Source organism: Mastomys coucha, unplaced genomic scaffold (genome assembly GCF_008632895.1).
Source record: "Mastomys coucha isolate ucsf_1 unplaced genomic scaffold, UCSF_Mcou_1 pScaffold18, whole genome shotgun sequence".
NCBI classification, from domain to species: Eukaryota; Metazoa; Chordata; class Mammalia; order Rodentia; family Muridae; genus Mastomys; species Mastomys coucha.
Window position 1 is genome coordinate 5,948,883 of NW_022196900.1, and position 27,981 is coordinate 5,976,863.

Genomic DNA, 27,981 nt, shown 5'->3' on the forward strand with positions numbered 1-27,981 from the left:
TTTAGAGGCATGAATATGACAAATTTTTAATTTTAAAATCTGTTTTGACCAGCATTAGCACCCGTGTAGGGTGCCTCTACACTTGATGCCACCTCCAGAAGATTATACATGATTATGCCGGGCTATAATTAAGGCTAAAAATCAAAAGTCAGGTCCCCAGTCCCAGTTAGAATCCCCAGTGAAACTCCAGGTTGCAGCGACCCTGGGCTAGTTGCCCAGGGACCCTTGGAAATCTTTAAGTGCTACAGCATGTTGGAGGACACTGGCCTCAAGCTTGCTTCTCACATGTAGAGACTGACTACGAGGTAGATGAGATTCCAGGTCCACCCAGCAGCAGAGAGGCAGGCTCCATCGAGTGCCAGGGACAGGCCCCAGAGCAAAGTCCACTTGTATCGAAGCCGTGGTGAGGGACAGACTTGAAGCACCACATCCTTACAACAGGAAGGACAACTGCTACTCTGCCTGTGACACTGGCTCACCAGCAGGGCAGCTCTGGTTCTCCATGCTGACCCTCCTGACCCCCACTGGTCCCTATAAAGGTGGATGGAGAGACCCACCTCCATTGTGTCTCAACAGGACTCCTGACAGTAAGCCACACAGCAACTTCTCAAGGGACCCCATTGGCTTCAGTGGTCTCTTTCCCACGGCTGCTCAGCAGGGGGAGTCCTGCATTCCATTCGGGCTTTCTTCCCTGGGAATCAGTTCAGATGCCATGCCCTCATTACAGGTCAAGCCACAGATTCATGGTCACACCAGCTTAAGAGAACATATGCTCATTTTTGTTTTAGGATATACAGAAATAATGTGGCTCTCAAAAGTTAATGAATTTCTCTGAATTGTGTACAATGGTTTGGTATCACTGAAAAAGGTATGAAAAAAAAGTCTTGTTCGGCTTGAGCTTACATATATGCATGAACTTGTGTGATTCTCCTGGGTGCATGTCAGGATGTAGCAGCCCTGACAGCATGGTCATCAGGGGACAGGAAGGCAGAGGATAGAGAGTCCTGGACAGAGCACTGAATGCCACCCCGAGAACCTTGGCTATTTTTGGTGAATTCTATGCTGTAGGCTGCCCGACTCTTCCAGAGCCTGTAAAGAACTGACATGAACACTACTGCATATAAGTTTCAAATGACTCAAAGCTGACTTGAAGGCGTGACCCCACTAAAAGCTGAGGTGTAGCTTTGAGAGCCTAGCACAGAACAGAAATAAAACCACGGCAGCAGGGTTGCTATGGTTCGTCTAACTGGTTACGCCCAGGAGAGGTGTTCTATGGGCTTGGGATGAGAAGTGACGAGGTCAGGAGCAGCTGATCTTGGGAGGCCTGGGGCATCCAGATGGAGTGAAAGGCAAATGCACCATGAGAATCCATACACAGGACTCCACACCACCAGAATAAAGACAGACACTAGCTTCCCACTTACATTAAACAAAAAACGGCATCAGAAATGCACCTTGGTTAAAACCCTGCTAACACAGCACGGACAAAACACCTCACTGTCACTCCTACAAGTACACACTCCATTACAACTTTTGTTCTTAAACAGAAAAGTTACTAAAAACACCTATGCCATAGAGATGTATTCAAAAGTATATACACCTGCTAGCCCAAGAGCACACTCCCCTGGACCCAGTGTAAGCACCATCAGAGGGCAGTGCCTGTGACTGCAACTCAGATAAAAATAAAAAGAAACAGTACTTTCTGAGGCCTGGGACTAGCTCAGGATACACTTTAAGCATCTGTGGCAGACAGCCTTGTCCTCCAGGGCCTTTTTTCAGATAGCACCAAGTCACCTGGTTACACACAACGTATGCTTTGCATTGCTGTACATGGATGGAATACTCCCATCACGGGATAGAGGAAATTTAATTAAATGCTTCACAGAGCTTTAAAATAGTGTTAAAATGTTTTCTGCGCTTCCATTTTTAAATGCCATACTCTTAACAACAATGACAAACTACTTTAGGACTGTTTTCCTCCACCCTAAGAAATGTGCAGGATAAGTGCTACACCTAACAGTTCTCTGCTTACTACTGGCTGAAATTCATGAGAGCCACTGGACAGTGAGACTGAGTCCAGCGGCAATAGTTGCCCAACAACAGCGGTTTTAATGTCCGTGCAGAACTGGCCTGTGTGCTGTCTGAGGAGCGATTAGAGCAGGGTGCTGGGGAGGTTGCTGCTCTGCCAGCGCAGGCAGGTCGTTTTCGAGTGTTTATACAGGTGGCTGGACTGACTGAACCGTTTGCCACACTTGAGGCAGGCGTACGGCTTTTCTCCTGTGTGGACTCGGATGTGCTTCTTGCAGTCTGTCAGAGTCAGGAAGGTTTTACAGCAGATTTTGCAGGCATACTTTCGAGCTCCCTCCACAACCAAGACGTTGTGCTCTGATAAGGCCTTCTTGCACTTCGATAAGACATCAGCAGACGCCCTGGTCAACTGCGGAGGGCCAGGCTGGGAAGAGTGGCCATTTTCAAATGAGGTGCCCCCGTTCATCATTAGCTGGGAACTGGCTGAGTTTTCAGAGATCTGTGAGCTCCTGACAGAAGTTACCACTGGCATTTTTGGAGCTATTCGTCGGTAGTATGGAAAGTTACTGGCTCCTCCTCGCGGGGAACCCATCATGGCCCTGGAGAAGGAAGAGTGGAGACCCAAGCCAGACCTGGAAAAATCCATCCCAAATTGTTCTCCTTGATAGCCTGAGGTCTGCACACAGGGCAGGCCCATCACCTCCTGCATAGGTCTGACAAAGTGGGAGTCTGCAGGCTCACTGAACGGGTTCTCTACATGGGAACCAGGGGCAGAGGAAGGCCCGCCTGCTGGCCCGGCCTCTGGACTCAGCAGGTACGGGGCCTCGCCCTCGAGCCTGCAGTCACTGGTGGTGTTTGGGAGGTTGTCATCAGTGCTCTGACTTGCGCTGAAGGTACTCCCCCTGCTCTTGTTGAGAAAATTAGAAATACTAAAAGAGGTCTTATGTTCTAGATTATTTGTCACTTCCAAGATGTGGATGTCCCCGACCCTGTCAGTGCTGGACTGGGGATCTGAAAAGCTCCGGTCACTGCTTTCAGGGCTGAGGTCTATCTTCTCGGCACTGACCACCACTCCTTCCACCTCCACAGACTCACTGCCCTCTGCCTGGGAGGTCACATCACTCACTTCATCCTGCGGCTCAGGAGAGCTCAGGGGCTCGGATTTCACCACCACTCTCATGTGCTCCTTCTCCCCAAGGCCAACTTCAGGATTTTCACACTGGAAACTGCCTTTCTCAGCTACAGCTTCTTGTTCATAACTAGTTTCAACCTGAGTTGCACGAGAGGCCATGTTGCCAGCACTGCCATCTGACTGGCTGGGCACTTGTGCATCTTCTTGAGCACCAAAAGGCCGATCAAATATCATGGCGCTGTCTTCCTGGTTGTCAGCCATCCCATCGGGTTTAGGATTATCCACAATTTTCAGAGAATCCGGTGAGAAGAATTCCTCCCGGGAATGAACTCCCGAAGGCCCGCTCTCTGGAGTCACATCTGAAATGGCAGATTCATCCATGGAGGATCGGAGGCGCTGGCGGGTGCGCTCCTCTACGGACTGTTTGCGCTTATGGAGGCGTCTCATGGGGAAGGGGGTCCGCTGGTCCAGGTTGCTGCGCATGGATGAGCTCATGGGGGCTGACGACTCCTCGACACTCTGGCTGGAACTGAGAGCTGAGCTCACAATGCTCAGTCCCAGCTGCTGCAGCATAAAAGAGCGCTGCATGCGGGCACTCTGCTCCTGAACACGCTCACTAGAGGGAGACATGGGGAGCGTCCTTGTCGTCAGGTAATGTTTACATGCCTTAACAACAGAGTTCAAATGCAGGTGAGAGGCTGCCAATAAGACATCCATGACGTTGCTCTCCCCTAGCATGAGGGTGGAGGTATACATCATGTCAATGAGGGCAGCGAAGGCCTCGGCTGTCACTACCTCACTATCTAGCTGGATCATGTTCATGGTTTGATCTCCTTCTGCCACTGAGAACAGTGCTCGGAAATGCGTACTGCATGCTGCCAGCACGGAGCGGTGGGCTTTGAAATGCCTGTTCCCCACTACAATGACACAGTCACACAGCTGCCCGTGAAGTCTCTGGTAGTTCAGCTGCTGAAAGATCTGCTCAAAATGACCAGGAAAATCCATTGTCCTATAGAAGATACAAAGGAAAAAAGTGTTAAGACTTAACAAAGCGTAACTCAGAACCAGAACATAGAATGCACTAAGAGAGGTGTATTAGCCAGGCTGTGGTGGCATAAGCCTTTGATCTCAGCACACAGATCTCTGATACCAAGGCCAGACTGATCTACAAAATGAGTTCCAGGACAGCCAGGGCTGCACAGAGAAACCCCGTCTCAAAAAAAAAAAAAAAAAAGAGGCGGGGTGGGAGGGGCGTTAGGGCTGACAAGAAGGTTCAGCCAGTTAATATTCTTGATGCCAAGCCTAACAAACTTAAGTTCCATCCCTGGGTCCCACATAGAGGAAGAGGAGGGACCAACTCCCAAAAGCTGTGCTGTGACCAGTAAACACCCATCAGGGGACACAGACGTATGTATGCACACGAGTGCAATTTTAAACAATTTTAAAGAATGGCTGGCCACATCTGGAGTGTTTAAAGCTTGTGACGTCTAATAATAGACTTGCATATAAGACCTTGTCAACTAAGGAGCAAAAGTCAGTTCAGCTCAAGGTCCAGCTCCATGAGCTCTTCACGTAACTTGCTTAGAACACCGAGGGTCTCTGTTAGAAAAGCCCCATTGAAAGGCTGAACTGTTCCACTGAAATTTATTAGCATTCAGCATTCCCTAGAACGGTGAAGTCCAGCAGCCTTAGCAACCTTAGTGAAAAGGGCAAATCGATAACAGAGAAGATTACTAGCTATAGAGACGGGGGCAGACTGCAAACAGGTGCTACCCCTACCCCCACCCCACCCCCCAGTACTGCAGCCTTGAGCCAGCACCAAAGACACTATTTTTGGAGGTGCTGGGTTTTTGGTTTTTTGAGACAGGGTTTCTCTGCGTAGCCCTGGCTGTCCTGGAACTCACTCTGTAGACCAGGCTGGCCTCTAACTCAGAAATCCGCCTGCCTCTGCCTCCCAAGTGCTGGGATTAAAGGCATGTGCCACCACTGCCAGGCTTTTTTTTTTGTAAAAGGTATAAAGCAAGGCTGGAGAGATGGCTCAGCAGTTAAAAGCATTGACTACTCTTCCAGAGGACCCAGGTTCAATTCCCAGCACCTACATGGTGACTCACAACCTCTGTAACTCCAGTTCCAGGGGAACTGATGACCTCTTCTGGCCTCTTTGGCTACTGCACACATGGTACAAAGACATAAGTAGAGGTAAACACTCATATGCATGAAATAGAAATAAAAATCAAAACAAAAAAAAATGAAATCAGGGCACACAAAGGTAAATGTACAGTAGTTAATACTGAACTGGAGCTGGGATGGTGGGACCCCAGTGTGTGATAGGAATGTAATCAAGTTCAATTATGTCACAGTGTCCTCACAAACCTGTTACAAGCACATGGGTTACATGGATAAAGTCTTTTACAGTAATGACTTATGATGCAAAAAACAATAGATTGTACCTTAAAAATAACAGAAAATAATAGAAAAGGAAGTGAAGCCACAAATAGCTGGACCTAAAGCTATGCTTTCAGAAATTATGGGACATCTACAGAACTAAGCAAAATGACTGCTTACAATATCACTAATAGTTGATAAAATTAAATCATCCTTCCTTTAGGTAGTATGTGTTATTTCTTTTGAAAAGCAGTATTTTTAAAAGATATGGAAATATTTACCAAGAAAACAGTAAATTTACTTTAAAAGTATGATTTTTAAATATACTTGAAAGTTTTTATTATAACAAGTTCAAAGAGAAAAGGAAGGACCCACATGGTTTTTTAATGCTGAGTCTTGACCCAGTAAATATCTGCATATTTCTTGAAATTATTTGAAATAAAAACTTGCTTATTTTTTTCTAAGAAATGACTACATCTTCTAGGAACATGGTAGCTACCCACTCATTTCAAGTCTGTACGCCTGACCAGGGTGCAGGCCCTGCCCTCCTCCTGTAGTTAACAGACAAGGTCACTAACCCCCATGAGACATTTCTGTGCCTCCCTACAGGCCCTCCACAGAAACAGGAACAGCCCATTTTGCCCTCTCCAGGGAGAAACCCTTGGCTTCGAGGACAAGGATCTGAACGGATTAACTGCTAAGCCTAGGACGCAGACATGCACATAGAACACCTAGCACATCTAGTACTATAGAGAAAAGGACCGCAGAGGTGGATCTACACCCTCAGGGAGAAAAGACTAATAGACAGACAGCTCTAAGGTATCGCCAAGATAAGCCACTGCAACAGGGACAAGGACGGAGCTCCTGCCTCTGACGGCAGGGAAGGGGTGCTGAAGACTTGCTGGGGAAGAGCTCTTCCAGGGCTGTGGTGCTGAAGCAGACTCTCCGAGGGCCCCTGGAGAGTGATGGGTGGAAGAGAAGCTCGGAGTTAAAGTCTGCACGCCTCACCTCCACCACTCCCACTTCTACCTGCTCAGTGCCTAACAGTGTGAGTGGCCAGGCTCATACTTCCCAGGGAGACTGGACTTTTGTATGTGTAGGATAGCTGGAAAGCCCAATAAAATACTTGGGTCCCATATGGCAAAGCACATTCATCTTCAAGGATGTCAAGGCTTCCCTTCTACTATGAATGTGAAGGAGCAGCACACACTGAGAAGAAAACCAACACAATGCCAACCACCAGGGGCTGGAGAGATGATGGCCCCCTGGTAAAGAGCACTGGCCGCTCTTCAAAGGACACATGTGATCCCTATGTGGCCTCTTACAACTGCCTGTAGCTCCAGCTCCAGGGGATCTGACACCCTTTTCTGGACTCCACTGACACCAGGCACACATGTGATGCACAGACATACATGCAGGGAAAATACTCACAACACATAAAATGGAATAATAATTCTGATGATAACAAAGTACCAAATAAATACAACAGTGCCCAGGAACATTTGGAACAAACAATTTAAGGGGAAACTGAGGTCAAAACAAAACAAAGCACCTATGATCAATATCCTCAGATAAGACAGCAAGCACATCCATAAAATAAAAGTATTTTTTCTTTCTTTTCAAAAAAATGACTTACTTATCGTATGTGTAAGAGTGTTCTGTCTGAAAGTACATCTGTGAACCACATGCACGCCTGGTGCTTATGGAGGCAGAAGAAGTCATTGGATGGCCTAAATTGAAGTTGTAGATGGTTGTGAGCCTTCATATGGATGCTAGGCATTGAGCCTGGATCTTTTCGAAGACCGACTAGTGCTCTTACTGAATGCCTGTGGTGGCATAGGATTATCATCCTACCATTAGGGAGGCTGAAGCAGGCATACTGAGAGCTCAAAGCTAGCCTGTGGAGCAGGAGAGAGAAGGAAAAGAGAGGAAAGAAAGTACTAGAAATTCAAAATGGCAAAGAATACTAAGTCAATAGAACTGGAAGAAAATGATTGAGCAAATCACCCAGATTAAGACAAAGGAGAAACAAACAGAACAACAAACAGAACATTAGCTAATGAAGCCCAATTCTAACCTCAGAAACTCAAAGACAGAAAATGGAAGAGAAAAGTGATTGAGAAAATAATGCAGGGTCTGGGGAGTGGCTCAGAAGCTAAGGCACTTCCTGCCAAGACTGAGTTCAGTCCTGGGAGAGAAATGATAACTGCAAGTTGTCCTCTGAACTGTATTTGCACAAACACACAAATCATCAAGCAATATTATGAAACCTTCAATCAATATTATGAAACCTTAAATAAAAAAAGAGTGAGTTTGGAAGCCAGTGGTGGGATAGTAGTGGCAGGTTTAAAGAATTGGGATAAAAATATTAGACTCTTTCAAAGCAATAGTGAAGGTTAAAAGATAATTCATTCAACATTCTCTCATAAAATGATTTCCAACAGAGAACTCCACTTTTAGCCTACTAATCAATTATGATGGTAAACTAAGGCATTTCAGAGAAGCAAGAACTCAAAAGGTATCTCTTATTTCTCTCATCTCAGAAAATTACTAAAGGATGTACTTATGCAAGCTAAGAAAACAAAACCAACAAACAACAAAGGAACAATATAGGGAACAGAAGAGCCTCAGTAATACCCTGGCAGGAGAGAAGCCAGACAGCGGCAGTCGTGCTGTCAGGCTACTGAAACAACAGAACCCAAGAATTATAGACTACAGCCCAACAACGTTGGGTCAGTGGTGCCAACAACTACACTTAAACCTGGGTGGTTCAATTATGGATACCACCCATGCAATGTTTAAACCTAACCCTCGTGCCAGCGTTTCTAACATGAACTTGGAAGTCACTGGACCTCTTTAACCTCTTTATCAGTTCCTCTTCCAATGTGGTCACAGTGAATTCATCTCCTGTCTGTTTTTCTGTATTACTTTTCTCTTTAATTGGCTTATGGGGTCAAGCGGCAGAGCCTAGCTTGATGAGACTGCAAGGTTCCAGGCTCTGACCCTTCAAATGTGGGTAATAAACACAGTAACAAAGAGAAGTCTGAAAATGATGAACCTCAACATGGCAAGCCAGGTAGTTCAGTCTAGAGCAGTAAGTTGAAGTAATCTTTCCAAGGGGTAACAGGGAATGGCTAGCTCTGATGTGGCTGAATGTCAAGAATTGAGCAGTTTCACTGATGAAGATACATCACTGGAAAAACAAGGTATGGGGGCAGCGGGCTGCAGAGCTGACTCTGCTAAGAGTATTTGTTGCTCTTCCGAAAGACCGAAATTCAGTTTCTGCACCCACATGGCAGCTCACAACTGCCTGTAACTATAGCTCCAGAGAATCTGACACTGTCTTCTGATTACCTAAGGTACACACACACATACATACACACATACACACACACACACACACACACACACACACATATTTAAATATAAAAAGAAAACAAGTATTTTCACACTGAGGCAGTATTCTGGGGGAAAGGCAGCTGCTCAGTGTATCACACTATGCTGTTCAACTATGGACAGTATTTCTAGTTATAATATTAGGAACATCAGCCATTCTGAGACTGTGGGAGAGTGAAGGAGCCAAATGTGCATGGGAGGCAGGGCAGAGAAATGCTGTGATCAAGGTCTTCTCTGTAGAATGCCATGTGACGACCTGTCTCAAAATCACTGAAATCACGTTCAAAAGCCAGTGGGGAAAGGCAGCTCAAACATCTGAAAACGGCTGCCTCTGAGGAGTAAGAAATATGGGAAAAGGGTAGAACAAGGGACTGTTGGTATTTTGTCTCCTAGCTATAAGCCTAGTGGAACTATGGATTAAAAACAACACATGCACAGTAATAATGTTCATGCTTTTAGTCTCAGCACTCTGGAGGCAGAGGCAGGAGGCTTTCATTGAGTTTGAGGTAGCCTGCTCTACATAGTGATCTCCAGGGCAGCCAGAACTACATAGAGAGATCCTGTCTTAAAAACAAACAAACAAACCACCACCAATAAATATATAAAATATATACATATACAAAAATGATCATGGTTGATCTTTGACATTCTAAATCCAATCAGCCAAGTCTACATAGTTAGACCTTTTCTCAAAAATACCAAAAACAAAACTAAACTAAACCAACATTGTAATTACTGAGTATAGGTAAGGAACCCCCGCCTTCCAGAGTCAATAGATAAAAACTCAGAGCTGCATAAAGAACTAAGAGCAGCTATGTGGACAAAAGGCTATACTGTGTGACACACTGTGACATACTACAGCTTCCATGGCAAGACTCTGTTTTGTTTGTGTGTTTGTTTTTGAGAGGAAGAGGTTGTAAGGGTGAAAGGTGGATATGGAGGGACAGGGAGATAAGTGGGTTTGGGATGCATGATATGACATTTACAAAGAACCAATAAAAAAAGGAAGAACTAAGAGAAAGTGTAAATCTGGACTTTATTAGAGAAAAGCAAGTTGCTTTCTCTTCTTCTGTAGGTCACAGAGACAGTGATATAACCGTCTCCAGACTGACTGTAATGGACAGTCGGCTGTAATGACTGTAATGGACGGACTGATGGTAGTAGTTACATTCAAGCCCTGGGCTTGCATATTTGCTAGTCCTTGTACTGAGTACTATTTTTTAATCTATGTGTGTGTTCCTGTATGTGTCTGAAGGCATCTACCACAGCTCACATGTGGATGTCAGACAGCAACTTTGAGGACTGGTCCTCACCTTCAATCATGGTGTCTCTTGTTCCCCAACTCATATGACAAGGTTTCTCCTGCTTCCATCTCACCTTCCACCATGCCACTGGAGTGCCAGGCTTGCACACAGGTGGCTGTCTCCATCTGAGATAGTTCTGAGGATCTCAACTCACATCCTCCTGCTTACACAGCAAGCACTTTACCGTCTCCCCAGCACTAAGTACTCTTTACTTACATTACCAACTCTGTACCTGCTCTGCCTCCTGAGTGCTGGGATTAAAGAAAGGTATGTGTCACTATAGAGCATCAGTCCAGACTTAGGACAAAAGGACGGAGATAGTCTATTCAGTGCCTTTCAACAAGCAGCAGTTATGAGAAAAACTTCCTTACTTTTTAAAATGTCAGTAGAATATTGACAAGAAAACACCCCTTTTCTATAAAAGGTCACTCACGAAAATGTCAAAGTCTGATGCCAACCCCGCTTTTTATAGAGCACAAACTGAAACTGTGATCCCAAGAGCACTATTTTGAAGAAAATTTCCCATGGTCAGCAGACAAGAGGCTACTGACGCAGCTGAAGTGACCCATGACAGGGATTTAAATAATACTGGAAGATAAACCAGGGCATACTTTTAAAAGAAAGAAAGAAAGGAAGGAAGAAAGAAAGAAAGAGAGACAGAGAGAGAGAGAGAGAGAGAGAGAGAGAGAGAGAGAGAGAGAGAGAGAGAGAGAGAGAAACAGGACCAGGCATGATAGCATACCTTTAAATCCCAGCATTTGAGAGGCAGAGACAGGCAAATTCCAGGGCTACAGAGACCCTGTTTCAAAACAAAAACAAAAACAAAAACAAAAACAAAAAACAAAAAACAAAAAGAAAGAAGTTCTACATATGAAAATTTATATGACCCAACTAAAGTGTAGATGAGTTGGTGGTTTAGGTCAATGGTAGAATGCCTCAAGCTCAAGATTCCAGTTTCATTCTTCAGTTATTCAGTGATGTGTGTCTTCAGAGAAAAGTATTCTGAGGCAAGGGGGGAACTGGCCAGAATGAGATGAACTCACTCTGGGCATGGTGCTTGCCAGCAATCCCAGCACTTGGGCTAAAGCAGGCAAATGGTGGACTTGAAGGCAGCCAGTGCTGCATGTGGAGAGCCTATCATTTGTCCCAGCACTTCTAAAAGTAGGCTAAGAGGCTACAGAGAGACGGTTCTTAGGTATTGCTACCTGACACTAACTGAACACCCTCTAAAGGCTCCCACTTGTATTCTGTTTATGATCTGTCTCAGGCATACACCAAGAACTTTCACACAAAATCCAGCATATCACTCCAATTCCTCAAGATTAAGGTCTAAAAACAAAGAGTGGGAACTGGAACCACTGTGGTAGGTGGAAGAGATATTTAGGAAATACCTGAAAATCTCACAGAGTCCCACCCTAGACAAAGGTCAACAGGCAATTAATGATTCCAGAGAGAGGGGGAATTATTCTTTCCCAGGGATGAACCAAACTGGTTAGCCAATACATATGTTTCAGACCTTAATATATATACAAACAACAAAAACAAAGGACTCAGCAGGTTGTAGTAATATATTTGTGTGTCTATACAATAAAAAAATAATAATAATAAAAGAAAAAGAGGCCATCAGTTTGAGAGAATGAAAAGAAAAGAACAGGGTCGGGGCTTGCTGCCCTTCTAGGGTACCCAGGTTCAATTCTCAGCACCAAAAACTATAACTCCAGTTCCAAGAGCCCTAACACCTTTTGCTGGCCTGTGAAGGCACCAGGCATGAGTGCGGTACCTAGACAGAAAGACACGCAGGCAAAACACCTATGCACAGAAAATAAAGATAAATCATTAAATATGTGTGTGTATACATTTTTTTAAGAGAGAGATACTTGTGTGTCTCCACTTGGCTATCAAACGCTATTAAACAGATCCCAAAGAAGTTAAACTGTCTTCAAGAATGCCATGATGAGAGAAAAGGCCAACATTGTGCTGTCAGCTAGAAGAGGCACCTGTCTCCTAGGAGAACTTCCCAGTTCTGACAACTAACACTAACGTAAGTGTGTTCCTGTCGTGGTGGGAGCACGTGGCACTGTTCAGAAAAGGTGAAAGTAAGAGTCTTCCACTATTGATAAACCCATTTCCTTTTATTATTCTGCTTCCTAATTTCTTCAAGAAGCAGGGGTCTCATGAATCTAAATACCCCCTCCCACAATAACAGGAACAAAAGAAGCCATATGTGCACTGAAGGTCATCTAGACTGATAGACCATCGAGACTGTGAAGAAATGGACTGTTTCAAATTGAGACTGAATATATTCTTGGGCTACTTGTGTTACTGTTCCCCTGCCTCCATTTAAAAAAAAATATTTATATTTAATGCATATGAGTTTCTTGTCTGCATATGGGCCTGATACCCTTAGAAGCCAGAAAGGGTGGGGGTTGTGCTAAATCCTCTGCAACTGGAGTTAATGAACCAGTAAGCCACCATGTGGGTGCTAGGAACCTAACACAGGTTATTTTCTCCTGCAAGAGGAGAAAATGCTCCTAGCCACTGAGCTCTCTCTAGCCCCTGCCCCCCACCTCCCATTAGTCCCTTTCAATAGCCATCTACTAATACTTTCTGTATCTAACCTAACATTCTGTGACTTTTGGGTACAAGTTTTCATATGAGAGTAGGCAAGATGGCTCAGAGGGTAAAGGCACTGCCACATAAGCCTGAGGCCCAGAAGCCACATAAAGGTAGGGAGACCTAACTCTACAAAGTTGTCCTCTCACCTCCATACATGCATGCATCATGGCACATGTGGCACCTACGCACAATAAATAAACTTAAAACATCTGGAATGGTTTTGTTGTTGTTTTTAAGACAGGGTCTCACTAAGTAGTTCTAGCTGACTTGAAACTCACTATGTAGACTCAGGATGGTCTCAAACTCAAAGATCTACCTCCTTGATACTGAGATTAAAGGTATGCACCACTATGCCCCACAAACGCCTATGTGTTGTCCAATTTAGCAGACCTTAGTTCCTACTAACCCCAAAGCTAAGAATGTCAAAGTATTTCAAGTGTACAGAAGGCATCTCCTGTCCTGCTGAGGTCCCCACCAATGTACATGGTAAACACACTAATTCATGACTTTCTTTTGTTCTGTGACCACGAAAGTTCATGTAACCTCTTCCAGCAGAGTATGTTACTCAGAGTAAATAATCTACGTTCACTGCTTTGACTCAGAAATGCCGGGAGCCATGGCCTTAACCATGGCCTAGTGAAAAATTACTAGCTTACACTTACAGCCCTGCCTGAGAGAACATGTGTAGTCTAACAGAATATTTGTGGGTGTGGAGGACATTGTGACCCCTGGTTCCAGGAACTGAAGATTGCACCAGCCCTCCCTTGCTGTGTGCAGGCTCTTCCCCCCCTCCCTTGAAGCTTTCTCCTGCTTGTGCATATATTGCCATCCCTTAAGTAAAGTTTTTGGAGCTTGATCAGACAACTGTCTTGCTGTCATCCTTCATGTCTCGTGTGTCTTTCGTTCTCCCTCTCCCCTGCCCTAGGACCCTGTTCAGGGCAAAACCGTTCCTTATACTGTTCAGAACAAGAGCTGTGTTTTACAATGACACAGCATAACTCATAAGGTAGAAATGGAGCCACGAGTTAAACCAAACAAACCTGCAGGTAATACTAATGTCATTTTTAATTTATGTTCTCACTGTCGCTAAGTGCCATAGACAATATTCCAAATGCAAGTGGAAAGAGTAATGAATTATTGTGACTCCCAGCAGCAAGCCAAGAGTATGAGTATGAAGGAGGCTTTGATTCATGCTGCCATCATCTGTAGTCCCCAACAGCAGACCTCACGGGGGCTCACATGCAAGAGATTTATGCTACTGGGAGACGCTAGAACCAAGAAGCAGAAAGGAAAGCAACAGCAGGCAAGCAGCTTTATGGCAAGTTCAGCCTTGGCCTTTTCTAACAGCAGAGCTCTGGAGTATTTAAAAAAAAAAGAAAAGAAAAAAGAAAAAAAGCCTCAGGGGTTGAAGATGGCTCGGTGGTTAAGAGCACTGATTGCTCTTCCAGAGGACTCAGGTTTGATTCACAGCAACCACATGGTGGCTCATAACCGTCTATAATGAGATCTGGTGCCCTCTTCTAGCCTATAGGCATACACACAGGCAGGCCACGGTATACATGAGCTGCAAGGAAGCCCAGTTGAAGGTCATCTGACAGAATCCTTCCAGACATATAAGCTTGATTTCAAGTCAGTCCCAGCAACTGTCTAACTCTGACAATCACAAAGCACAAGGATCATTTTGAGCCTACTCATCCTCCAAAATTATAAGATAGAACTAAATAAAGCTCGGAGGTGAGTATCCCAAATGGTAGGAAACCTGTTAACATTTCCTCACAAATCAACTTTCAACTAGTATCTCTAAAAGGTTCTTTTGGTCAGTCGGTAAGTCTGTCTGTCTACTATGTTTTTGGAGAAAATTGCTTTCTACCTACCCCTCCCCTTTTTTGACAGTCTCATGTAGCTATCTCCTCACCCAAGAATGACCTCAAACTTCTGCCACTCCTGCCTCTATCTCCAGAATGCTGGGATTAAGGTATGTGATTTCAGGCATCAAACCTGGGGCTTTGTGGATGCTATGCAGGCACTCTACCAACTGAACCCTTTCCTACCCTCTCTTGATCCATGTAGTAAAGGTCATACTGCCCAGGTTCTGACAGGTGGTGTGGAGTGGCCTGAACAACTTGATACCCACCGCACAGAGGAGAGTTACCCAAGCCACACTAGTTAAAGTCTACTTTAAGCTAGGGGGATTTAAGTCTAGCATTGAGGGTAGCCAATTTTACCAACTAGAGAATGAGACCAAAGCAAGAAAAAGCAGTTTTAGGAATACATCCTAAAGATATCAAAACCCCAAGACCCAATCATGACTAAAGCTAGTATCATCGTAGAACTTCTTGATTCAGGGAGCCAATGAATTCTCCTTTAACCTTAACCTATCAATGTGCTTTTTCATTACTATAATGAAATATACAAGCTTATGTATAAAACACTGCTGGTCAAAGCTCTGACAGCTATCTCACCTCATGACAGATGGCATCACAACTAAAAATAAAGCAAGAGGAAGAGATCACAGGAAGCCAGAGAGGCTGACATCTTAACACGACTACTCTGGGAACCAAGCTTCCAAAATATGAATCTCTGGGCAATATATTTAAGCCACTACCAAACTACAGTACTTGGTTTATGTTGGATCTTTGCCATCATGTCAAAGATGAGGTTCAAATCACACTTCCAAGAAATATCTAAGAAATAGCTATTTTGAAGCTGTTTTGGAGGGAGGCTGGAAAGATAGCTCAGCAGTTAAAGACTGATCACAAGCTGTTCCTCCATAGGATTCCAGTGTGATTCCCAGCACCCACTTAGCAGCTAACAACCCTTGGTAATTCCGGTCCCAGGAGCCCAGTGCCACCCTCTGGCCTCCTCGGGAACCAGGCACACACAAAATACACAGACATACATAAAGGCAAAAACACTCATATAGATAAAATAGAAATGATTTAAAAAACCCGTTTTAAAGCCAGATGCAATGGGGCACATCTGTAATCTCAACTCTCAGGAGGATGAGACAGATGGACACCAAGTATGATGCCAGAGTAAGCTATAAAGTGAGTCTCAGACCAGCCCGATCTACATAGCAAGACACTGGCTCAATTACCACATGACCAAAACTTTTTGGAGAAAAGAGGTATTCTTAAAATTCCCTTAGTTTGTAAGATATAAAATTTGCTACTCTGTGTTCTGTTAGAAGACAACTGGAAATCAGGATCATTGTTACTTAAAACTATTAAGCAACTCTAAGAGAACCTGAGGTCCAGTCTAAAAGCTTTAAGGGACTGACCGGTAGCTCAGCAGTTAGAGTGCTTGCTGCTCTTACAGAGGCCCTTAGCTTGTTCCTAGCATCACACTGGGCAGCCCACAACCACCTGATACTCCAGCTCCAGGGGATCCAAGCCTTCTTTGAGCCTCAACAGGACTGCACATCCATACATATAAAGGTAAATCTTAAAAAGTACAAGTAAAAAATAAAAGTTGTATGTGAGCTCTCACTGAGAAGGTAGAAGTTTTGCCCCCAAGAGGCCTGTGTAAAACCTTCAAATAGGAGTTAGGGAAAGGCTCATGTTTCTTAAATAGACTTCGAAAAATGATTCACTATGGGTCTATATGGCTGGAGGTACAGCAAACAATCTATCGCTTAGTGCCATTGACCCACAGTGGGTATACAGTACAATTATTATTTGAAAAGCATATTTTCAGTAATGTCTAATATAAGTATAATGAAGAAAATGCATTAACATCACTGCTCAGGACATTAGCATGAATACTCAAAAAACTGGCCATTTTCTCTACAGATTGACTTCCTCAATAATGTTTTACTTAGTCCAATAAAATATCTGCTGTATCATAGGAGAACAAGCCAGCTAGTGATACACTTAAAACTATTTGATTTATATAGTGGTATACAAGCTATTCAATAACATACCTAGTTCATAAAGAACAGCATACCCACATTCAAATATTATCTACCACCATATCAAGTGACCTCCTGCTGACTACCAGCCAAAGTTATGTATAGGGTGCATCTTAACATTCTGAGGAATTTATTTTGTTTTTTGAGATAGGGTTTCTCTGTGTAGCACCCTGGCTGGCCTCCAACTCAAGAGATCTGCCTGCCTCTGCCTCCCTAGTGCTGAGATTAAAGATTCCCCCCACCTACCACCAGGAATTCTTAACATTTACTGTAGAGATAGGCAAAATCCTGTCAGGAAAAAAACTAAAGAACACCTTTCCTCCATTTTTATAGAGAAGTTACAGATGCAAATCATTATTAGAGAAGAACTAGGGCAGTCCCACCTGAGCAGACAATTTTTTTTCTTCTTCTTCTTTTTTGCAATGGAGAGTAGAGGCGGGGTTTTGAGACAGGATTTCTCTGGCCCTGGCTGTCCTGGAACTCACTCTATAGTTTAGAGGCTGGCCTCTAAATTCAGAGATCTGCCTAACTCTGCCTCCAGAGTGCTGGGACTAAAGGCGTGCACCATCACTGATGGCTAGCCAGTGATTCCGGGTGATAACCATGTGCTGTTACACTAGCTTTTGTTCGAACTTTCTTTTTTTTTTAAATATAGATATAGCTATCTTCAGACACCACAAGAAGACATTGGGTCCCATTATAGATGGTTGTGAGCCACCACGCGGTTGCTGGGAATTGAACTCAGAACCTCTGGAAGAGCAGTCAGTGATCTGAACGCCTGAGCCATCTCTCCAGCCCCTAGCTTTTATTTTTAATGTGAGTTCTTGGGACCAAACCAAGTCTAACACTTGCGTGGCAAGTACTTACAGACTGAGCTATCTCCCTATACCACTGAATTTTTTTAAACTATTTAACGTGCTCAAGATAAAATGTGGAACACAGATTTATACAGTAGAGTGCTAACAGTCACAGGTGAGTAGTGGGAATGAGACACAAAACTGGGTGTTTTACAAAGTGAGACACAGTATGTGTTACAGGTAAAACTAGAAAACACAAAGGTTATCTCCAATTTCTCACAACATGGACAGTGATATGAATTTGTATAATTAGATACAAGTATGCTACCTTAAGAATAAAGGTTCCATTCCCAGCACCCACAGACTCAAAACTGTCTAACTCAAATTCCAAGTGGACCCAACACCCTTTTCTGGCCTCTTCATGCATGTAGTACATAGACATACATATAAGCAAAGCAGCTGCACAGGTAAAATAAAAATAAATAAATCTAAAGTACTACTAAGAAGACTAAAGGACTAAAGAGATTGCTCAGTGATTGCCAGAACTTGTTGTTCTTCTAGATGACCTGAGTTGGATTCCCAGCACTCACACAGTGGCCCATAATCTCCTATATATCCAATTCCAGGGGATCCAACTTCTTCCCTCCTTAGGGACTGCTCAAATGTGGTGTACAAACAAGCAGACGAATAATCCGTAACAAGTAAAATAAAAATAATTAGTTAAAAGTAAAGTAAACACAGTGTCCAACACCTACAATCTCAGCACTCATCAGGGGAAGGCAGGAAGTTAAGTGAAGATGAGGCCAACCTGGACGACATGTGATCCTGTCTCAAAAGGGGGAGCAGGTAGGAGGCGAGACGGCTCAGCAGGTAAAAACCCTCGATGTGCAAGTAAGCAACCAGAGTTCAATCCTTGGACTCCACGAAAGGTGGAAGGAAAGAACAGATCTCTGAAAGTCTTAACTCTACACCTGCACAATGGTGTGCACATGTGCACAAATAGCTTTCACTGTATTTTATTCCTAACAGCAGGATTTATTTCTTGCTGGGCACCATGGCATATTCCTGTAATTTCAGTACTTACAAGGCAGAGAGGTAGGAGGCTGGCAACAAGTTTGAGACCAACCTTATCTACAGAGCAAGTTCCAGGCTACACAGAGCTCCAGAGGGAGACCTTGTCTCAAAATAAGGAAAGAGAAAATAAAGGAAGGAATTTTTAGTTTTGTTTTTCTGAGATAAAGATTTTCTGTGTAGCCTTGGCTGTCTTGGAACTCATTCTATAGACTAGGCTGGCCTTGAACTCAGAGATCTGCCTGCCTGCCTCCTGAATGCTAGGATCACTTCCCCTTGTTAGAATATTATTTCTGAATGGGGCTTAGGGTGACATTTTCTAACAAAGAAAGTAATGTCTGAGCACTGGGGACAATGATATTTATAGTGCTGACAAATAGGCTTAACTGATTCCATTCTGTCCCTCTCTAACGTTTGTCCTCCTGGGTTCCAGTTCTGCAGTTACCTTGGATTCTAGGAATAGTATGACAGATAAAAAAATTGTCTTTAGGACAGAGAAATGGAACTAACCCTATCCATGCTAAACCTAGCTGGAAAAGGTCTCCTAGCCCCAAATGGGAGCAAATCACCCCAAGATTGGAACAGGCGCTATCTCCTAAAGCAGGAGAAATCTTCTTATGGGAAGCAGATACAAATAAATGCTGATGGGGCAACAGCTGTTCTAGACCCAGTTCCAAGAACCAGAACAAGGACAATGACCAGTCAGACCACTGCCCTGACCAAGATTACCTGCTCTGTCAGCTGTAAACACCTGCAGTCTCTGCCTGTTTTCCCTTTCCTACAAAAATCTCAAATTCTTGTCAGCTGATACAAGACAGATCCGAGATTACTGAACCTGTCTGCCCTCCCTGATATGATCATACTGATTAAAGCTGCTTTTCCACCCTTCACCAATGCTGTGCTTGGTTGGCAGGTTGGGCCAGGTGGGCCAGGCCTACTGGTACTTCTAGAGGACCTTTGCCCTAAATCTCTAGTAATAATCTCCTACCAGCAGAAAGGATAGGAGAGAAAAAGTTAATTTCTTATATTGAGTTTGCTTTTAAAGCTGTACGAGTCAATTAAGATTTTCAAGGTTCAGTATTTGACCATGCTGAGCTGCTTTTGACCTTCTTTCTATTCAATAAAGAATACATTGTATGTTGTAGTAGATGTGTTTTGTGTGTGTGTGTGTGTGTGTGTGTGTGTGTGTGTGTGTGTGGCCTTTCTGGGAGGAGAAAACAGCAGGCTTCGATTCCTTGTCATCCTTCCTTGACTTCCCTGTAGTAGAAACTAAAATGGGATAACAAAAGGTGAATGCCTTGTAATTTTAGAGAAAGATGATGTTGAGCTAATTTAAAATTATGACTGAATAATTAAGATGCACTGAAAAATCAATTATACCATGTTAACAATATCATATACAGGGGGGCGGGAGGGAATAGGAAGCAATTCATTCTAATCATTTTAATTTGAAAAGCTGACTATAAAGGATTTGTAGACCCACTTATTGAATATAAAAAGTAACAGATTATCATGTATAATTTCCAAAAAGCACACCACCATTTAATCATTCATTATAGTTTGCAAAACAAATAGTTTGTTAATTTCCATTTATATAAGGAAGAACCTCACTCCTAATCAGCTCTTCTCAGTGACAAACTTCCTCAAGAGTATAAAGGCAAATTTGTAAAACTCACTGATTACAATTACAATGAAATAACTGAGGATGCGTCTTTTAATTATACCACATTTTATTAAGTCTAAAATGCCAGTGGTTATAAACTGAATTATTTTGTGTAACACAAGAAAAGATCAAAAGAAAGCTGTCATTTTTGTTTGTTTTGAGACAGGGTCTCCTGACCCAGCATCCAGAGTACTGGAATTGAAGGTGTAAACCCGAATATAAATATTATCAATTAAGCTATAATATGCTTACTTATGCCATCTTATCGTCAAAGAAAGTAAAATTTAATAAAATTAGTTTCAGGGCTAGAGAGATGGCTCAGCAATTAAGAGCACTGACTGCTCTTCCAAAGGACCCAGGATCAATTCCCAGCATGGCAGCTCATAACTGCCTATAACTCCAGTTTCAGGGGACCCCACACCTTCACACAGATATATATGCAGACAAAACACTAACGCACCTAAAATATAAATAAATTATTTTTAAACCTAGTTTTAGAATTAAGAACTACTAGAACCATAACATATTCAAATATGATAGACATCAAAAGGAAACTTATCTACAGATAAAATAAGCTTGAATACTAAGATCCTATCATCTCTTCTATGTTATAATCAAGTCAGTTCTCCAACATAATTCCTAATCTGTTTAGGCTAGTAACAAAAGCTTTTGGAAACATTTCCTTCAGTTATGGTGAGCTTTTGGTGCCGCTTCTAGGAATTTGGCATTTGTCACTGGGATAGGACAAGGAAGCAGGCTCAGATAAGAATATTAGAAACAGTGACCAAGGGGCTTTGCTTACTACTTCACTTGATTACTTTGTCTTTGATCTAAGAACTGACCATGTCTTTTGGATGTACCTAGAGTGATATAAAAGCAGACTGGGAAAAAGATAAAGCTGCTTCAGCCACAGCACTGGCTGAAGTCATGTTATAGTGTTGTCTAGTTGTCTTGTTCTTTTCAATCCTCCCTCCCTTGACACTCTATAAACTGACTGAGCTGGCTTGATCATTCAGTTGCCTTCAGGTCTATCTGTGCACCATGTGCATGAGGAGGCCAGAAGAGGGTGTGGGATCCCTTGGGACTGGAGTTACAAATGTCAGCTATCATGTGGATGTTGGCATCACAATGAGACCAGGCACTGTTCTTATCCACTGAGCCTTCTCTCCAGTTCCCATAATAACAATAACTAAAACCCCAAGGCATGCCCAGGAAACTGGGTAGGAATGAGCAGGAATTCTGAGAAGCAACTGGCATCAGAGGAGGTCACCTCAGACAGATAAAGGTACAGTGTGGTGCTGCACGCACTCCATCCCACCTGGCACGCTGAGGGAGTCAGCAGACAACATCCCTGTTAATAAAGGGCAAGTGCAGTCAGAGCACACACTCACAGCTAACACAAGGAAGACGAACTTACATTCTGGGAAATTAAGGAAGCTGTATTTCCGGTTCTTTTTCCACTTTCTTAGGAATACTGAAGGCCGACATGGGAGTCTGTCGGCACCATGGCACCTTCTGCCACTCAACACTGAACACCGGATTTTAAAGAATCTTCAAAAGGATATAATTAATGTTAAGAACTTTAAGTACTAAAACGTACATTTTGCTGTCCAAAGAATTTTTTTTTTTTAATTCTTACACTTGGATAGTCTAGAACACACTGACCCTTAAAATTGGGAAAATGCCCCATCTATAAATCACTTCTCCCCAAAATCTCATTACTCATCAATTCAGCAGAATTCTGCTGGACACAACACACCTAGACTAGAATAAAATGACCAGCACCCCAGCAGACAAAAAAGTTTTGTTTTCACCTAACTTTTAGGGAAGAAAAAAAAAAGCAAATCTTCAGAAAACAGACTTCTCACAAAGTCCTACTCCATTTATTTAGCAAAACCCCAGAGCCCAGAAGGAGCCCTCGATCTATTGACCTTACCTGGCGGGTCACCAAGGCTGCGGCAGCGGCCAGCTCGAGCGTTCTGGCTCTCTCTCTCTCTTGTCTTCCCAAGCTTGCTGAGATTTCCAGAAGGGTTAAAGTGGACAGCGAAAGCCTTCCTTTAGCTAACAAACTTTTCTCCTAACATTCCCCTTCACCCATCTGTCCTTTCCCTTACTAAGCCTTGAGCTTACTGCCAACCACGAGACTTTTCAGGAAATGAAAGCAAAAATCTCTAGCAAAATAATGAAGTGCCCGGTCTACTTTTTAAAACCATACAAAGCACAATATGTCACACAAAGACAAATCACGAAAGAGTAAGGCACCGTACTCTCTTCAATCTTTAAAAACCTAAATGTGTGTAACTACAACTAGACGGTATAAGAGCATATTTTGGAAATATTTTTCTTCCGGTCCTTGAAAATTACGAGTTTTATTAATTTAAATTACCTAGACTCAGAGCACACTACTAAGGTAATCAAGACCTTGCTGAGTCTTTGACTCAAAAATTTTCCTCCAAAGTAAAAATAACCAAAATGTGGCTCCTACAGTGTTCTCCACGATGCTCGGACATAGACTGACCATAGTATGAGGCACTTTATTAAAACAAAACAAAACAAAGCAGAAACCCTTAACCCGCTCCCTTATTTCTACTGTTGTTTATGTGCAAAGCAGTCGGTCCTCCAGGGGAAGATGGGACCGCTGTCTCTTACCACCGCACCCCACAGCTCCTCCCACAAAGCCTGGAAGAAGTGGCCATTCAATAAATGCCTACTAAACACTTTTGTCTAACAAGTTGGGGCATTCCCAAACGCTGACTCCACCCCTGTTGTCGGCCGCTGGCTTCAGACTCCAGACAGCTTATGGCCTTGCTCTGATGAAACCAACACTCCTCGTTCACGAGGACCCAGGACAGGAGCAAGAGAGCCACTCGCCTCCATCCCGCAGGGCAGCCGCTCCTCGGCTCATCCCGCCAGGATGCAGATCCGGAGCGGGTTCCCACAGCATCCCAAGAGCCTCCATGTCTAGCAGATCTGCAGGGCACCAGTCCCTGCCCCACCCCGCGCAGACAGCCGGGCGTCCGGACACAGGGGACGCCTGCGCACAAGAACCGAGCTGCCACCCGCCTGGCTCCACCGAGGCGAAGGGTAACAATACCCCTCAACAGCCAAAACTGGGTGGACAGGCGGCCCCGGTATGTCTGCGCGCTCCCCGATGCCTTGGCGCGCTCCCGGGCTCAACCGCCTGCGCGTGAGCGCGCCGCGCGCGCCCGCCAAGGCCACTCTAGCTGATAGAATCGCCTCACCTGAGTCCGGCTCCGCCCCCCTTCTCCTCGCAGGAGGAGGCGGTGGCCCTCCTCCGCTCGGACAGACCCTGAGAAAGGAGGCGGGAAGGTCCAGACTTGCTTCCCCGGCGATGACTTCCGCCCACCCCGCCCCTCGCTCCCGGCTCCTTCAGCCCGTTCGCGCGGTTCTTTGAGAACCCGGCGGAGGCCGACAGTAAACGGATGTGAGGTATACATGTCACCGCCCCCACAAGCCTCCAATGGCCAATCATCAGGAGGGCGGGGCCACGGCAGGAGTGACGTCCTGGAAATCTGACCAATCCGCAGTCCCAGGACCCTGGCTGTGTTTACTACCACAGCATCCGTGAGCGCTCTGACCAATCACAATTTGCCTTACAGCATGTAAAATTGTTCTCAAAGGCCTTTGAAGGCGGGACTTATCACTTAGCAACACCAGGTTTGCCCGGTGGAAAAGCTATTTTGTGTCACACCCAATCAAAACTCAGCATGAATAAGGGAGGCTCGTGTTTTCCGTCTACTTGAGCCAATCGCAATGACTACTGCCAGCCCTGAGTCCCTCCATTGGCTTGCGCTGACCTGGAGTCTAAAGCGCTGTAGATTTCCTCTCGCTGCGAGCTGGTGGTTATTTCTAACTTGTAGGTTTGGGAAAAGGGAAAGACGAAACCCCAAGAAGCCGTTTGAGTGGAACCCAAAGGCAAGCTTCACAATGAGTAGGAAATGCCATCGGTCTAATGGTGGTTGGGCCGATGGTTGCCCACTTCGCGTCTCAGTTGCCCAAGACGTCCCAGCATAGCAATGGGAGGGTCGCAACTCAGAGTCCGACGTGTGTCCACCACGCCATCGGCTCCAGAATCACGTTTACAGTCGCTACTACCTTAACAATTCAGAGCTCAGCCCTTCAGCGATGCCGCAAAAGAGTCTGCTGGTCCGCGTGTGACCCTCTCCCGTCACTGCCCCGCAGCTCCGTGCTAGAAATAAAGGCAGGCTGGCGAGCGTCGCGGGGCTCTGAGGTGGGTGACCACAGGAGGCGACATGCAGGCTTCTAAATGCAGTGTCAGAACGGTCCAATACCGCGTCTAGCAAGCCCCTTCCGACGTTACCGCCGGGCTTTGTTTAAGGCCTTGATTCGTCAATTGGTCACCATCAATTGATGGTCAATTCTTGACGTTTTAACAGTTCTTATACATGAACACCACCGAGCAGTAAAATCAAGATACCTGTTCTAGATTGCTTTTGTTCTGTTGCTTTGGTAAAACTGACCAAAGCAGCATGGAAGAGGAACGTGTTTACTTGGCTTATCTCATCGTTTCCGGAACTCAAGCAGAAACTATAGACTAACACTGCCTTCTGGCTTGGGCTCAGCTGTTTTTCTTTTGCTCAGTTCAGCCTGCGTGAGGATGAACAGGCCACAAGGGATGAACCCTACTAAATCAATTAGCAAGCAATCCCTCTTCCCAAGTGGCTACAGTCAAAACTAACGAGGACAGTATAAAATTCTGACAGTAAGCCCAGCACTAATGAGAAACCTTTTCACATATGGAGATCGTATGGTAATTCTGTAACCTAGATAATATTTCATATCATCCAATTAGTAAAAACAACGACAACAAAACAAAGCTTGTAAATCAGCCCCCTTCCCATTTTTTTTTGGGGGGGTGAGGCTATCGTAGACGGTCTCTTTGAAGAAAGATCTCAAATTTTAAAATACACTTTTTTTTTTTTTTTTTTTCCAGAGACAGGGTTTCTCTGTGTAACCGTAGCTGTCCTGGAACTCACTCTGTAGACCAGGCTGGCCTCGAACTCAGAAATCCGCCTGCCTCTGCCTCCCAAGTGCTGGGATTAAAGGCATGTTCCACCATCGCCCTGCAAAATATACATTTTCTTCTTGCTGGCGATTTCTTTCTAAAACTGTATGCAACTGAAACATGGAAAACGTGTAAAGTACACGTGAGGCTATTCTCCACAGCAATGAGAAGAAAAAGATACAATCTAAATGTGTGTGTACAAGCGTTTTTAAATATTGTATTGTGCATATAATGCCTTCCTCTTGACTAATGAACCCACATGCATACAAAATAAAACCAGCCTAGTGTGGTAGTTTTCCACCCTTGTTAATAATCACAGCACTCTGGAAGCAGGGGCAAGGGAATCAGAAGTTGAAGGCCTACCTAGATTACAGAGCAAGATTTTGTCCCCCCAAAACAAGATCTCTCCTGGAAGGTTTAATTCAGTAGTAGAATGCTGCCTACCATTCACTTGTGCTCTGTCACTAACACCCAAAACTAAACCCAGTAACCTGTACTGGGGGCTGGGGGTGGAACTTGTATAGCTCCATCAGTAGTGGAAAATCTTTAATCCCGGCACTTGGTAGTCAGAGGCAGGTGAAGATGGCCCAGTGATTAAAAGCACCTGCTACTTACTGTTGCAGAGGAGTTTGGTCCTTAGCATCCATAACAGGCAGCTCACTACTGCCTTAACTCCAGCTCCAGGAGCTCTTACACCCTCTCCTGGCCTCTTCAGGCACACGCACACAAGTACACATAAGTAAAAATAAGTCCTTAAAAGTTATATTATTAGTTAGTTCACAAGCTAATAGGGTTTCCTAAGGCTTCATACATCCTTAGTTTGCAGTAGTTCCTAACCCAAATTAACCCATATAAAAAACACACAATCGAGTTATTATAATTATAAGCTAGGTGCCTAGATTGGGCAGCTCTAGCACTGTACTAACTTAACTCCCCAGCTATGAAACCCTTTGCTACTTGCAGTTTCTCCTGGCCACGTGGTTCTGCTCCACCTTCACTTCCTCCTCTTCTTCCGTCCTCTCCCCCTTTCCTTCTCTCTACCTTTCCCTACTCTCCAAGACCTCCCACCTCTCCCCTCCCCTGCCCAATCACAGACTCTAGCCTTTATTGACCAGTTAAATTGGGGAGAAGGACACCCTCCCCCTTTCCCTCATCCCAGTTTCCATTTCAGATTAACCCTTTAGCTCCCAACATCTCTCCCTGTTCTTTCATGTCACCTAAGTTCTCCCATCCACTCCCACTACAATATGTTTTTTAAGAGAGCATACAGAGCCAAATACAATGGAATCATAATTACACAAAAATTCAACCAGGTGTGGTAGCTCACACATTTAATCCCGGTACTGGGAAGCAGAAGCAGATGGATCACTATGAGTTTGAGTTTGAGACCAGTCTGGTCTATACAGTGAGTTCCAGACCAAGGAGGATTACATAGTAAGACCCTGTTAAAGAAGAAAAAGTGCATATGCACAGAGATAAACCCAAGAGATGAAACAATGTTAACAATGGCTATCTTTTTTTTTTTTTTTTTTTTTTTTTTTTTTTTTTTTGGTGTTTTCGAGACAGGGTTTCTCTGTGTAGTCCTGGCTGTCCTGGAACTCACTCTGTAGACCAGGCTGGCCTCGAACTCAGAAATCCGCCTGCTTCTGCCTCCCAAGTGCTGGGATTAAAGGCGTGCGCCACCACTGCCCGGCTATTTTAAGATTTTTTTTGTCATGTTTTATTTATTACTGTTATTGTTGTATATATGTGTGTGCACATGTGCAGGCATGTGTGTGCCCCCTCACACATAGAGAAAAGCTTGCTGCAGCTGTTTCTGTCTCCACTCTGGAGCTTATGGGGGTTGAACTCAGCGCTAAGCTTTCACAGCCAGTGCCTTTTCCCACAGAACCACCTCACTGGCCCCCAATCCTCTTTTTATTAAAGAATATTGCAAAGAATGTTGTGACTTAACATTAACAAAGTTAAAAACATCTACTTAGCAAAGTCACCTTTGTGGTTGCCCCCTGAGTGTATGGGTACACACCTATACCCTGATTATCAGCAGAAGAGTCAAGAGGAGTTCAAGTTCTGAGTTAACCTGGGCTACTTAGTGAGTGTAAGGGCAGCCTTACAGTAAGAACCTATCAAAGAAAAGTCATTGTTCTGTTTACTACTATCCCAAAGTTACCAAGAAGTATAAATATGTAGGAATGAACAAATCAGCCAAATATTAGGAAGTCAACATTCCATTCACCTGTTAGAGCCTAGCCTGATCTATGTAGTGCATTCCAGGCCAGCCAGGGGTATATACCAAGACCCTGTCAGTAAATAAATAAATAAATGCACATAGTGGTCTGTAGACTGGGATGTAGGGGACGAACTCTCTGCTCTGTGCTGCTTGCTGGAAGATGGGTACTGACGCATGCAGGACATCAGATCTGGGTATAGTGGCTTATGGCTCCCAGAAGTACCTAGGATGAAAAAGAACTGGTTTTAGCAGGGTAGTGGTGGCACATGCCTTTAATCTCAGCACTTGAGAGGCAGGGGCAGATGGATTTCTGAGTTCGAGGCTAGTCTGGTCTACAGAATGAGTTCCAGGACAACCAAGGCTATACAGAGAAACCCTGTCTCGAAAAACCAAAAAAAAAAA

The 27,981-nt window shown here is 44.2% G+C and overlaps 1 protein-coding gene and 1 long non-coding RNA gene across 5 annotated transcripts in view; both read right to left on the bottom strand.

The window, feature by feature from the left end:
• On the bottom strand, positions 1–23,749 carry Zbtb5 (zinc finger and BTB domain containing 5). 4 transcript variants are annotated; one of them, XM_031377276.1, is made up of 4 exons: positions 23,545–23,648; positions 22,239–22,315; positions 21,720–21,853; positions 1–4,169 (listed from the first exon to the last, which is right to left on the bottom strand). In XM_031377276.1, coding segments are annotated over exons 3-4 (2,019 nt in total). In that variant the 5' UTR covers positions 21,722–21,853; positions 22,239–22,315; positions 23,545–23,648; the 3' UTR covers positions 1–2,152. The 4 variants fall into 4 exon arrangements, with proteins under 4 accessions (XP_031233136.1, XP_031233137.1, XP_031233139.1 ...); XM_031377277.1 differs by lacking the exon at positions 21,720–21,853 and having other exon boundaries at positions 23,545–23,647; XM_031377279.1 differs by lacking the exons at positions 21,720–21,853; positions 22,239–22,315 and having other exon boundaries at positions 23,545–23,749.
• A 3,812-nt stretch (positions 23,750–27,561) lies between these two features.
• Positions 27,562–27,981, bottom strand: part of LOC116095298 — a 3,740-nt gene continuing 3,320 nt past the window's right edge. Inside the window, exon 3 of the long non-coding RNA XR_004120533.1 lies at positions 27,562–27,802. This is a non-coding gene — a long non-coding RNA (uncharacterized LOC116095298). The remainder of the gene's footprint in view (positions 27,803–27,981) is intronic.